Here is a 14,458-nt window from a genome sequence, read left to right as displayed (position 1 = left end):
CAGTATACTGGGGTGGTATAATGGGGTGGTATACAGTATACTGGGGTGGTATAATGGGGTGGTATACAGTATACTGGGGTGGTATACAGTATACTGGGGTGGTATACAGTATACTGGGGTGGTATAATGGGGTGGTATACAGTATACTGGGGTGGTATACAGTATACTGGGGTGGTATACAGTATGAGAAAATGTGCAGAATGTCGGTCCAAAATCCATCTCCTTCCATCTTCTCCCACTGCCGGCCACTGGGCTTCCTCTCACTACCATATTTGGTAGTGGGTGGAAACACCATGCGGATGCTTCACATTTACACGTCCTGTGAAATATCTGGTTCATTATTCTATCTGTGGTTGTAGTGTCGTGTCAATGTATCATAATGAAGAAACCTCAATGTCCCAACTATCTACATACATGGCTCTAGGTACAGTTATCCCCAAGCTACTGTACCTAGAGCTACTGACCCCAAGCTACTGACCTCAACGTCCCGACTCTCAGGAAGCAGCTTTACAACTAGACACCTTGGTGTTCTCTATCGGCAGCCACTGCAGAGGTCTGGCTAGCTGTTTTCTCAGGCTCATACTGTACTCTTATCTGTGTCCTAGGACTGATCCGGTCCCGGGTACGAGGGGCAGACTCGGCCTCTGCGTCTATCCTGACCTTCCTGGACAGCCACTGTGAGGTCAACACTGACTGGCTACAGCCCATGATACAGAGGGTCAAAGAAGTACGCACTCACTCACTCACTCACTCACTCACATGCATGCACACTCAAACACACACACTCTCTGCCTGGCTCCAGTCCATGATACAGATGTTGCCTGATGACTCACACTCAAGTCTTCCTCTGTCGTTCACTAGAGACTTTAGTCTTGATCTGCTCTGTCCATTAGGGCTCCCGACGGGCGCAGTGGTCTAAGGCAATGCAACTCAGTGCTAGAGGTGTCACTACAGACACCCTGTTTGGAATCCAGGCTAAATAAGAATTTGTTCTTAACTGACTTGCCTAGTTAAATAAAGGTAAAAAAAAAAAAAAAAAGTTGTCACAAAGTTGGAAGCACAGAATCGTCTAGAATGTAATTGTATGCTGTAGCGTTGAGATTTCCCTTCACTGGAACTAAGGGGCCCGAAACCATGAAAAACAGCCCCAGACCCTTATTCCTCGTCCACCAAACTTTACAGTTGGCACTATGCATTGTGGCAGGTAGCGTTCTCCTGGTATCCACCAAACCCAGATTTGTCCGTCAGACTGCCAGATGGTGAAGCGTGGTTCATCACTCCAGAAAACGCGTTTCCAGTGCTCCATTATGGATCCCCATTAGTTCCTGCTGAGGCAGCAGCTACTCTTCCTGGGGGTTTATTATGGATACCCATTAGTTCCTGCCAAGGCAGCAGCTACTCTTCCTGGGGTTTATTATGGATCCCCATTAGTTCCTGCCGAGGCAGCAGCTACTCTTCCTGGGGGTTTATTATGGATACCCATTAGTTCCTGCCAAGGCAGCAGCTACTCTTCCTGGGGTTTATTATGGATCCCCATTAGTTCCTGCCAAGGCAGCAGCTACTCTTCCTGGGGTTTATTATGGATCCACATTAGTTCCTACCAAGGCAGCAGCTACTCTTCCTGGGGTGTATTATGGATACCCATTAGTTCCTGCCAAGGCAGCAGCTACTCTTCCTGGGGTTTATTATGGATCCACATTAGTTCCTACCAAGGCAGCAGCTACTCTTCCTGGGGTTTATTATGGATACCCATTAGTTCCTGCCAAGACAGCAGCTACTCTTCCTGGGGTTTATTATGGATACCCATTAGTTCCTGCCAAGGCAGCAGCTACTCTTCCTGGGGTTTATTATGGATCCCCATTAGTTCCTGCCAAGCAGCAGCTACTCTTCCTGGGGTTTATTATGGATCCCCATTAGTTCCTGCCAAGGCAGCAGCTACTCTTCCTGGGGTCTAGCAAAATTAATGCAGTTTATACAATTCGAAAATCATTACAATACATTCACAGACTTCACAACACACTGTGTGCCCTCAGGCCCCTACTCCACCACTACCACATATCTACACTACAAATCCATGTGTATCCATGTGTGTGTGTATAGTGCGTATGTTATTGTGTGTGTGGGTATGTACAGTATGTGTCTGATTCTATATTTGTGTCTCTTCACAGTCCCCGTTGTTCCATAAGGTGTATTTAAATCCATTTAAATCTAATTTTAATCCACTTTCAGCCAGGAGAGATTGACATGCATATTATTAATGTTTGCTCTCTGTGTACATCCAAGGGCCAGCCGTGCTGCCCTGTTCTGAGCCAATTGCAATTTTCCTAAGTCCCTTTTTGTGGTACCTGACCACATGACTGAACAGTAGTCCAGGTGTGACAAATCTAAGGCCTGTAGGACCTGCCTTGTTGATAGTGTTGTTAAGAAGGTAGAAACTAGGGCCTGTAGGACCTGCCTTGTTGATAGTGCTGTTAAGAAGGTAGAAACTAGGACCTGCCTTGTTGATAGTGTTGTTAAGAAGGTAGAAACTAGGACCTGCCTTGTTGATAGCGTTGTTAAGAAGATAGAAACTAGGGCCTGTAGGACCTGCCTTGTTGATAGTGCTGTTAAGAAGGTAGAAACTAGGACCTGCCTTGTTGATAGTGCTGTTAAGAAGGTAGAAACTAGGACCTGCCTTGTTGATAGTGCTGTTAAGGCAGAGCAGCTCTTTATTATGGACAGACTTCTCCCCATCTTAGCTACTGTTGTATCAATATGTTTTGACAGTTTACAATCCAGGGTTACTCCAAGCAGTTTAGTCACCTCAACTTGCTCAATTTCCACATTTATTTATTACAATTATTAGTTTAGTTTTTTCCCCAAATACAATGCTTTTAGTTTTTTAAATATTTAGGACTTGTTCCATTCTGAAACTAACTGCAACTCTTTGTTAAGTGTTGCAGTCATTTCAGTCGCTGTAGTAGCTCACGTGTTTAGTGTTGAGACATCCATATACATAGGCACACTATCTTTCCTCAAAGCCAGTGGCATGTCGTTAGTAAAGATTGAAAAAAGCAAGGGGCCTAAACAGCTGCCTTGAGGAATTCCTGATTCTACCTGGATTATGTTGGAGAGGCTTCCATTAAAGAACACTGTGTTCTGTTAGACAAGTAACTCTTTATACACAATATAGCAGAGGGTGTAAAGCCATAACACATACATTTTTCCCTCTCAACTATACAATTGTTCAATTCCTCATCAATCCATGGGGATTTAACAGTTTTTACACAGATTTTTTATTAATGGTTGCGTGCTTATTAGTAACTGGAATATGCAATTTGATAAATGTGACAGTCCGAGGGGTTTCAAGCTCTGGTTGATTTTGAAATGTTCTGATATTTATTGGTATTTATTTAAAGGAGATGGTCCCGTCGGAGCCAGCGTACGAGGTGTGTGAGTTATTTTAGAATTGTAATGTTTTGAATTATAATGACCCTAACCAAGTTGTCTGCTTTGAAGCCTCACTTAGAATAATTTATTCTCTATTTTTGTTTGCTGGCGCGCTGTAGTCACACAAAATAATGCAAATGTTATTATTCACTTTTTTTTTTTAGCTCATTTGAATTGGAATAGGTAGCTATGGGTTGAGGCTTTATCTTCCCATGCTAAATCAGACCAATTCATCCACTTTATGGAAACACAACATCGCTATAAGCGAAGATGATTGGGATATATGGACTATCCTGCTAGCCAGTCACTGCTCTGCCTGTCCCTTCTTGTCCACCCGCTTCGCTCTGCTTTCTTCTCTCGCCCACTTCTGGTGAGTTTTTTTCACTTTAATCTGGCTTTAATTGTCTACAAATTAATATTTTCTATGTTGGATTCACGTCTCCATCTCAACCAAAAATCTATGTTTTAAAGAATTGAACTAAATCAAATCAAACATAATTTATAGAGATTTTTATTAGATTTTTGATATTATCTCAACTGTAATCCGGGTCATTTGTTTGTGCTATTAGATGAAGCCCAGTGATAACACATGAATCTGTTCTATAAATAAGAAACTATCTGACAGTGGATCCCCATTTGAACTGTTGTCGTGTCATTTTAAGTGGTTGTGTCGTGGGAATTCAAAACGAGGACGTTGGAAAGTCAATATGAATCAGTCCATATGTTGTCAGCAAGCTGGAGAGGTCAAACTGACATGCAGAAAGTCCTGGGCTGAATTGAGCGCTTAAAAGTTGACATCCATCCATTTGGAAATGTAGCGTCTCCTCCTACTGTGAGAGTGGATCATGAAATAGCCCTATACAATTATTATTGTTTCAAGCTGTTGAGAGTGGCTCTTCCCAAAGCCCTCTGAGTGCAGTTTCAAGCTCTACTCTCCCCTCCCCCACACTGCCTGACTCCCTGACACAGTGAACACAGAGTACACCCTGGGTTCAATCTGGGTTCAACACAAAGTACACCCTGGGTTCAACACAGAGTACACCCTGGGTTCAACAGAGTACACACAGAGTACACCCTGGGTTCAACACAGAGTACACCCTGGGTTCAACACAGAGTACACCCTATTTCAGTTGTTGTGTATATTACTTTAGTTTTATTTGATGACTTTATTTAATAATCATCTCTATAGAGCCGCTGTCTGACAAATCACTATTTAGTATTTCTTCAAAGTAAATAAATACTATGACTGCTGAATACCAACTATCAATCACTTATATCAGGTACTATCAGGTAGAGATACTGTACCCAGCGAAACATATGCTCTTCTCTCTTCACTTAGATCAGGTACTATCAGGTAGAGATACTGTACCCAGCGAAACATATGCTCTTCTCTCTTCACTTAGATCAGGTACTATCAGGTAGAGATACTGCCTGAGTATTTGGGGATTTGCAACCTTCCGGTTACTAGTCCAACACTCTAACCACTAGACAACCTGCCGCCCCGATGATGTCATCAGTGTCACTGAATGTAATTGTAAACATTTATCTTCTTGAACTATAAAACAGAGAGGAGGCTGCTGAGGACGGCTCATAGTAATGTCTGGAACGGAGTCAACGGAATGGCAACACATCTCCAGCACCATGGTGGTTCCCATGTGTGTGATACCGTTCCACCTACTCCGGTCCAGTCATTAACACGAGCCCGTTGCTTGGTGGCACCCTAGGGGAGGACGGGCTCGTGGTAATGACTGGAGCGGAATGGGTGGAACGGTATCAAACACATGGTTTCCATGGTTCCCATGTGTTTGATGCCATTCCGTTGACTCCGTTCCAGACATTACTATGAGCATGTTCTTCCCTAATTAAGGTGCCACCCAACCTCGTGTGGTAGAAACACTGTGTTTTCAACGTAATTATTGTTGATGCTGGAGATTGTGTGTGTGTGTGACTGTGCCTGTCTCTCCTCTCCCCAGGACCGTACCCGGGTGGTCAGCCCCATCATCGATGTCATCAGCCTGGATAACTTTGCCTACTTAGCAGCTTCAGCTGACTTGAGGGGAGGTCAGTAGGATTACTGTATGAGCACACACACACACATACTCGGTAGTTTTACTATCCTTGTGGAGACCAAACAATTGATTCCCATTCAACATCCTATTTTCCTTAACCCCATACCCCTAAACCTAACCCCATACCCCTAAACCTAACCCCATACCCCTAAACCTAACCCCATACCCCTAAACCTAACCCCATACCCCTAAACCTAACCCCATACCCCTAAACCTAACCCCATACCCCTAAACCTAACCCCATACCCCTAAACCTAACCCCATACCCCTAAACCTAACCCCATACCCCTAAACCTAACCCCATACCCTTAAACCCAAACCCTTAACCCAAATTCTAACCTTAATTGTAACCCTAAACTGAAGCCTAAACTGTCCATTTTTCTTGTGGGAATGCTCCCCCCCCCCCCCCCCCCCCTCCCTCTCTGTCTCTCAGGGTTTGACTGGAGTCTACACTTTAAATGGGAGCAGATTCCCATCGAACAGAAGATGTCCAGGAATGACCCCACACTGCCTATCAGGTAGCTACAGTAGTTGTGTTGATGTGGTCTCCACACTGCCTATCAGGTAGCTACAGTAGTTGTGTTGATGTGGTCTCCACACTGCCTATCAGGTAGCTACAGTAGTTGTGTTGATGTGGTCTCCACACTGCCTATCAGGTAGCTACAGTAGTTGTGTTGATGTGGTCTCCACACTGCCTATCAGGTAGCTACAGTAGTTGTGTTGATGTGGTCCAATTTCTTATTCCCCCGTCTCTTCACATTCAGGCAAAAGTTGTGGAATGTTGCTGATAAAAAATATCACGAATAGACAGATGTAAAGATGACGTGATTCCTTCGTCCGCCATGTTTGTTCTACATCTGAGACTACCTCCAGTCTGTCCTCCTGTGTGTATCAGACAGTCTGTCCTCTGTGTGTATCAGACAGTCTGTCATCTGTGTGTATCAGACAGTCTGTCCTCCTGTGTGTATCACACAGTCTGTCCTCCTGTGTGTATCACACAGTCTGTCCTCCTGTGTGTATCACACAGTCTGTCCTCCTGTGTATATCAGACAGTCTGTCCTCCTGTGTGTATCAGACAGTCTGTCCTCCTGTGTGTATCAGGCAGTCTGTCCTCCTGTGTGTATCAGGCAGTCTGTCCTCCTGTGTGTATCAGGCAGTCTGTCCTCCTGTGTGTATCAGACAGTCTGTCCTCCTGTGTGTATCAGGCAGTCTGTCCTCCTGTGTGTATCAGGCAGTCTGTCCTCCTGTGTGTATCAGACAGTCTGTCCTCCTGTGTGTATCAGACAGTCTGTCCTCCTGTGTGTATCAGGCAGTCTGTCCTCCTGTGTGTATCAGGCAGTCTGTCCTCCTGTGTGTATCAGGCAGTCTGTCCTCTGTCCTCCTGTGTGTATCAGACAGTCTGTCCTCCTGTGTTCTCTGCTACAGAACTCCAGTGATTGCAGGAGGGATCTTTGTGATGGACAAGAGCTGGTTCAACCACCTGGGGCAGTACGACACTCACATGGACATCTGGGGAGGGGAGAACTTTGGTGAGATCACTGGGGGGGAGGGGGGGGAGGGGAGGGGGAGGAGAGAACACACACCATCTGGCCCATTAACCTGACTGACATATGGCTTTAGATAGGATCTCAACATTAACATGACTGACATATGGCTTTAGATAGGATCTCAACATTAACATGACTGACATATGGCTTAGATAGGATCTCAACATTAACCTGACTGACATATGGCTTAGATAGGATCTCAACATTAACCTGACTGACATATGGCTTTAGATAGGATCTCAACATTAACATGACTGACATATGGCTTAGATAGAATCTCAACATTAACCTGACTGACATATGGCTTAGATAGGATCTCAACATTAACCTGACTGACATATGGCTTAGATAGGATCTCAACATTAACATGACTGACATATGGCTTTAAATAGGATCTCAACATTAACATGACTGACATATGGCTTTAGATAGGATCTCAACATTAACATGACTGACATATGGCTTTAGATAGGATCTCAACATTAACCTGACTGACATATGGCTTTAGATAGGATCTCAACATTAACATGACTGACATATGGCTTTAGATAGGATCTCAACATTAACATGACTGACATATGGCTTTAGATAGGATCTCAACATTAACCTGACTGACATATGGCTTTAGATAGGATCTCAACATTAACATGACTGACATATGGCTTGGATAGGATCTCAACATTAACATGACTGACATATGGCTTAGATAGGATCTCAACATTAACCTGACTGACATATGGCTTAGATAGGATCTCAACATTAACATGACTGACATATGGCTTGGATATGATCTCAACATTAACATGACTGACATATGGCTTAGATAGGATCTCAACATTAACCTGACTGACATATGGCTTGGATAGGATCTCAACATTAACCTGACTGACATATGGCTTAGATAGGTTTTGACAGCAGACCATTAAAACACTATCGCCACCTATTGAATATAACTGACTGATGATTGGTGTGACTGGACCAGCTGGTGATTGATGATGTGACTGGAACAGCTGGTGATTGATGATGTGATTGGACCAGCTGGTGATTGATGATGTGATTGGACCAGCTGGTGATTGATGATGTGACTGGACCAGCTGGTGACTGATGATGTGATTGGACCAGCTGGTGACTGATGATGTGATTGGACCAGCTGGTTATTGATGATGTGATTGGACCAGCTGGTGATTGATGATGTGACTGGACCAGCTGGTGACTGATGATGTGATTGGACCAGCTGGTGATTGATGATGTGATTGGACCAGCTGGTTATTGATGATGTGACTGGACCAGCTGGTGACTGATGATGTGATTGGACCAGCTGGTGACTGATGATGTGATTGGACCAGCTGGTGACTGATGATGTGATTGGACCAGCTGGTGACTGATGATGTGATTGGACCAGCTGGTGATTGATGATGTGACTGGACCAGCTGGTGATTGATGACGTGATTGGACCAGCTGGTGATTGATGATGTGACTGGACCAGCTGGTGACTGATGACGTGACTGGACCAGCTGGTGATTGATGATGTGACTGGACCAGCTGGTGACTGATGATGTGACTGGACCAGCTGGTGACTGATGATGTGATTGGACCAGCTGGTGACTGATGATGTGATTGGACCAGCTGGTGATTGATGATGTGATTGGACCAGCTGGTGATTGATGATGTGACTGGACCAGCTGGTGACTGATGATGTGATTGGACCAGCTGGTGATTGATGATGTGACTGGACCAGCTGGTGATTGATGATGTGACTGGACCAGCTGGTGATTGATTATAAGACTGGACCAGCTGGTGATTGATGTGACTGGACCAGCTGGTTATTGATGATGTGACTGGACCAGCTGGTTATTGATGATGTGATTGGACCAGCTGGTGATTGATTGACCTTATGTGTCTGCTGCAGTGTGCTCTGTAGCAGGTTAACTGGGATAATGAAGACCAGACTGTTTTGTGTGGATGTGTGTAGGTTTTAATCTCCCCTATATAAACATGTCTATATTAACCTATGACCTTAACTCATACATCTCTCTCTCAGAGCTGTCCTTCAGGGTGTGGATGTGTGGTGGGAGCCTGGAGATTCTGTTAGGGTTTCCCTGTACATACTGTGTCCCTCCCTCCTCAGAGCTGTCCTTCAGGGTGTGGATGTGTGGTGGGAGCCTGGAGATTCTGCCCTGCAGTAGGGTGGGACACGTCTTCAGGAAGCGACATCCCTACGACTTCCCAGAAGGCAACGCTCTCACATACATCAAGTAAGTGAGCTTGGCTAGGTCGCTCTGATATCCATTCTACAGATGCACACACACAGACACACAACTATAGACACACACTCTAGTCCTGCCTGTAAAAAAATAAAAATAATATTTTCGGGAATCCTAGCCATTCCGAAAACGTCTTCTCGGGGACTCCATTCCGAAAACGTCTTCTCGGGGACTCCATTCCGAAAACATCTTCTCGGGGACTCCATTCCGAAAACGTCTTCTCGGGGACGCCATTCCAAACATCTTCTCGGGGACTCCATTCCAAACGTCTTCTCGGGGACTCCATTCCAAACGTCTTCTCGGGGACTCCATTCCAAAAGTCTTCTCGGGGACTTCATTTCAAACGTCTTCTCGGGGACTCCATTTCAAACGTCTTCTCGGGGACTCCATTCCAAACATCTTCTCGGGGACTCCATTCCAACCGTCTTCTCGGGGACTCCATTCCAAACGTCTTCTCGGGGACTCCATTCCAAACGTCTTCTCGCGGACTCCATTCCAAACGTCTTCTCGGGGACTCCATTCCAAACGTCTTCTCGGGGACTCCATTCCAAACGTCTTCTCGGGGACTCCATTCCAAACGTCTTCTCGGGGACTCCATTCCAAACGTCTTCTCGGGGACTCCATTCCAAACGTCTTCTCGGGGACTCCATTCCAAAAGTCTTCTCGGGGACTCCATTCCAAACGTCTTCTCGGGGACTCCATTCCAACTGTCTTCTCGGGGACTCCATTCCAAACGTCTTCTCGGGGACTCCATTCCAAACGTCTTCTCGGGGACTCCATTCCAAACATCTTCTCGGGGACTCCCAGCCATTCCAAACATCTTCTCGGGGACTCCATTCCAACTGTCTTCTCGGGGAATCCCAGCCGTTTCTAACCTCTTCTCGGGGACCCTCCTCTCGGGGACATGTATTTGAACTATTCCAGAACTAGCATACCTGATTCAACTAGTCAACTAATCCTCAAACCTTTGGGTGGATCAGGTGAGAGAGTTCAGCGCTACGACACAACTGAAATGTCTGGGGTCATGACAGAGAGGAAGGAACAGCGGAGCTGTGTTATTATCCTACCTAACCAGGTGTGTGTGTGTGTGTGTGTGTGGTCAGGAACACGCGTCGGGCAGCGGAGGTGTGGATGGATGAGTATAAACAGTACTACTACTCAGCAAGGCCCTCAGCGCAGGGCAAGGCTTTCGGCAGGTTAGTAGTCCTCTCTGGTACCTTTTAACCAACACTATTCATATATTTGCTGTTGGATGAATCCACCTCCAAAACAGAATCTTTTCAGGAAATGGAAAAACTGCCATATTTTTCTCTCCCTCTCCCCTTCCCCCCTTCCCCCTCTCCACTTTCCCTCTCCCCTTTCCCCTTCCCCCTCTCCACTTTCCCCCTTCCCCTCTCCCCTCTCCCCCTTCCCCCTCTCCCCTTTCCCCCTCTCCCCTTTCCCCCTCTCCCCTTTCCCCCTCTCCCCTTCCCCTCTCCCCTCCCCTTCCCCCTCTCCCCTCCCCCCCCCTTCCCCCTCTCCCCTCTCCCCCCTTCCCTTTCCCTCTCCCCTTCCTCCTCTCCCCCTTCCCTTTCCCTCTCCCCTCTCCCCTTTCCCTTCCCCCTCTCCCCCCTTCCCCTTCCCCCATCCCTTTCCCTTTCCCTCTCTCCCCCTTCCCTTTCCCTTCCCCCTCTCCCCTCTCCCCCTTCACCCTCTCCCCTCTCCCCCTTCACTTCCCCCATCTCCCCTCTCCCCCTTCACTTCCCCTTCCCCCTCTCCCCCTTCACTTCCCCTTCCCCCTCTCCCCTTTCCCTTCCCCCTCTCCCCCTTCACTTCCCCTTCCCCCTCTCCCCCTTCACTTCCCCTTCCCCCTTTCCCCCTTCACTTCCCCTTCCCCCTCTCCCCCTTCACTTCCCCTTCCTCCTCTCCCCTTTCCCTTCCCCCTTCCCCCTCTCCCCTTTCCCTTCCCCCTTCCCCTTTCCCCTTCCCCCTCTCCCCTTCCCCTCTACCCTTTCCCTTCCCCCTTTCCCCTTCCTCTTCTCCCCTTTCCCCCCTTCCCCCTCTCCCCTATCCCCTTCCCCCTCTCCCCTTTCCCTTCCTCCCTCTCCCCTCCTCCCTCTCCCCTCCTCCCTCTCCCCTTCTCCCTCTCCCTTCTCCCTCTCCCTTCCCCCTCCCCTCCTCCCTCTCTCCTTCCCCCTCCCCTTCCCCCTCTCCCTTCCCCCTCTCTCCTCTCCCCTCTCCCTTTCCCCTCTCCCCCTCCCCTCTCCCCCTCCCCTTCTCCCTCTCCATGCTCATTCCTTCCTATAGCATTGCAGACCGGCTGACTCTACGACACAAGCTGAACTGCAAGTCTTTCCATTGGTATATGGAGAACGTTTACCCTGAGCTAAGGTGAGAGGAGAGAGTCTCTACTGGCTAACCAGACAGGTTAGAGAGAGTCTCTACTGGCTAACCAGACAGGTGAGAGGGGAGAGTCTCTACTGGCTAACCAGACAGGTGAGAGGGGAGAGTCTCTACTGGCTAACCAGACAGGTGAGAGGGGAGAGTCTCTACTGGCTAACCAGACAGGTGAGAGGGGAGAGTCTCTACTGGCTAACCAGACAGGTGAGAGGGGAGAGTCTCTACTGGCTAACCAGACAGGTGAGAGGGGAGAGTCTCTACTGGCTAACCAGACAGGTGAGAGGGGAGGGTCTCTACTGGCTAACCAGACAGGTGAGAGGGGAGGGTCTCTAATGGCTAACCAGACAGGTGAGAGGGGAGGGTCTCTACTGGCTAACCAGACAGGTGAGAGGGGAGAGTCTCTACTGGCTAACCAGACAGGTGAGAGGGGAGAGTCTCTACTGGCTAACCAGACAGGTGAGAGGGGAGGGTCTCTACTGGCTAACCAGACAGGTGAGAGGGGAGAGTCTCTACTGGCTAACCAGACAGGTTAGAGGGGAGGGTCTCTACTGGCTAACCAGACAGGTGAGAGGGGATGGTCTCTACTGGCTAACCAGACAGGTGAGAGGGGAGAGTCTCTACTGGCTAACCAGACAGGTTAGAGGGGAGGGTCTCTACTGGCTAACCAGACAGGTGAGAGAGGAGGGTCTCTACTGGCTAACCAGACAGGTTAGAGAGAGTCTCTACTGGCTAACCAGACAGGTGAGAGGGGAGAGTCTCTACTGGCTAACCAGACAGGTGAGAGGGGAGAGTCTCTACTGGCTAACCAGACAGGTGAGAGGGGAGAGTCTCTACTGGCTAACCAGACAGGTGAGAGGGGAGAGTCTCTACTGGCTAACCAGACAGGGGAGAGTCTCTACTGGCTAACCAGACAGGTGAGAGGGGAGAGTCTCTACTGGCTAACCAGAGAGGGGAGAGTCTCTACTGGCTAACCAGACAGGTGAGAGGGGAGAGTCTCTACTGGCTAACCAGACAGGTTAGAGGGGAGGGTCTCTACTGGCTAACCAGACAGGTGAGAGGGGAGGGTCTCTACTGGCTAACCAGACAGGTGAGAGGGGAGAGTCTCTACTGGCTAACCAGACAGGTTAGAGGGGAGGGTCTCTACTGGCTAACCAGACAGGTGAGAGGGGAGGGTCTCTACTGGCTAACCAGACAGGTTAGAGAGAGTCTCTACTGGCTAACCAGACAGGTGAGAGGGGAGAGTCTCTACTGGCTAACCAGACAGGTGAGAGGGGAGAGTCTCTACTGGCTAACCAGACAGGTGAGAGGGGAGAGTCTCTACTGGCTAACCAGACAGGTGAGAGGGGAGAGTCTCTACTGGCTAACCAGACAGGTGAGAGGGGAGGGTCTCTACTGGCTAACCAGACAGGTGAGAGGGGAGAGTCTCTACTGGCTAACCAGACAGGTGAGAGGGGAGGGTCTCTACTGGCTAACCAGACAGGTGAGAGGGGAGGGTCTCTACTGGCTAACCAGACAGGTGAGAGGGGAGAGTCTCTACTGGCTAACCAGACAGGTTAGAGGGGAGGGTCTCTACTGGCTAACCAGACAGGTGAGAGGGGAGAGTCTCTACTGGCTAACCAGACAGGTGAGAGGGGAGAGTGTCTACTGGCTAACCAGACAGGTGAGAGGGGAGAGTCTCTACTGGCTAACCAGACAGGTGAGAGGGGAGAGTCTCTACTGGCTAACCAGACAGTTGAGAGGGGAGGGTCTCTACTGGCTAACCAGACAGGTGAGAGGGGAGGGTCTCTACTGGCTAACCAGACAGGTGAGAGGAGAGGGTCTCTACTGGCTAACCAGACAGGTGAGAGGAGAGGGTCTCTACTGGCTAACCAGACAGGTGAGAGGGGAGAGTCTCTACTGGCTAACCAGACAGGTGAGAGGGGAGAGTCTCTACTGGCTAACCAGACAGGTGAGAGGGGAGAGTCTCTACTGGCTAACCAGACAGGTGAGAGGGGAGAGTCTCTACTGGCTAACCAGACAGGTGAGAGGGGAGAGTCTCTACTGGCTAACCAGACAGGTGAGAGGGGAGAGTCTCTACTGGCTAACCAGACAGGTGAGAGGGGAGAGTCTCTACAGGCTAACCAGACAGGTGAGAGGGGAGAGTCTCTACTGGCTAACCAGACAGGTGAGAGGGGAGAGTCTCTACTGGCTAACCAGACAGGTGAGAGGGGAGAGTCTCTACTGGCTAACCAGACAGGTGAGAGGGGAGAGTCTCTACTGGCTAACCAGACAGGTGAGAGGGGAGGGTCTCTACTGGCTAACCAGACAGGTGAGAGGGGAGAGTCTCTACTGGCTAACCAGACAGGTGAGAGGGGAGAGTCTCTACTGGCTAACCAGACAGGTGAGAGGGGAGAGTCTCTACTGGCTAACCAGACAGGTGAGAGGGGAGGGTCTCTACTGGCTACCCAGACAGGTGAGAGGGGAGGGTCTCTACTGGCTAACCAGACAGGTGAGAGGGGAGAGTCTCTACTGGCTAACCAGACAGGTGAGAGGGGAGAGTCTCTACTGGCTAACCAGACAGGTGAGAGGGGAGAGTCTCTACTGGCTAACCAGACAGGTGAGAGGGGAGGGTCTCTACTGGCTAACCAGACAGGTGAGAGGGGAGAGTCTCTACTGGCTAACCAGACAGGTGAGAGGGGAGGGTCTCTACTGGCTAACCAGACAGGTGAGAGGGGAAGAGTCTCTACTGGCTAACCAGACAGGTGAGAGGGGAGGGTCTCTACTGGCTAAC

At 48.7% G+C, this 14,458-nt stretch overlaps 2 protein-coding genes across 4 annotated transcripts in view; one reads left to right on the top strand and one right to left on the bottom strand.

The window, feature by feature from the left end:
* LOC110505940 (probable N-acetyltransferase camello) overlaps positions 1-14,458 on the bottom strand; it is a 669,337-nt gene that overhangs the window by 549,405 nt on the left and 105,474 nt on the right. The gene's annotated exons all lie outside the window — the stretch shown is intronic.
* The window catches only part of galnt16 (UDP-N-acetyl-alpha-D-galactosamine:polypeptide N-acetylgalactosaminyltransferase 16), a 43,831-nt gene that overhangs the window by 22,558 nt on the left and 6,815 nt on the right, over positions 1-14,458 (top strand). For 2 of the 3 annotated variants that reach the window (XM_036963115.1, XM_036963117.1), the window contains 7 exons: positions 606-727; positions 5,403-5,490; positions 5,932-6,016; positions 6,924-7,027; positions 9,087-9,300; positions 10,413-10,505; positions 11,596-11,679. In XM_036963115.1, coding sequence (XP_036819010.1) covers positions 606-727; positions 5,403-5,490; positions 5,932-6,016; positions 6,924-7,027; positions 9,087-9,300; positions 10,413-10,505; positions 11,596-11,679 — 790 coding nt within the window. The remainder of the gene's footprint in view (positions 1-605; positions 728-5,402; positions 5,491-5,931; positions 6,017-6,923; positions 7,028-9,086; positions 9,301-10,412; positions 10,506-11,595; positions 11,680-14,458) is intronic. The other variant, XM_036963116.1, reaches the window with a different exon arrangement.

The sequence above is a fragment of the Oncorhynchus mykiss genome, chromosome 25 (genome assembly GCF_013265735.2).
Source record: "Oncorhynchus mykiss isolate Arlee chromosome 25, USDA_OmykA_1.1, whole genome shotgun sequence".
NCBI lineage: Eukaryota > Metazoa > Chordata > Actinopteri > Salmoniformes > Salmonidae > Oncorhynchus > Oncorhynchus mykiss.
The sequence above is the reverse complement of the archived record's forward strand: the minus strand, read 5'-3'. Positions and strand labels throughout refer to the sequence as shown.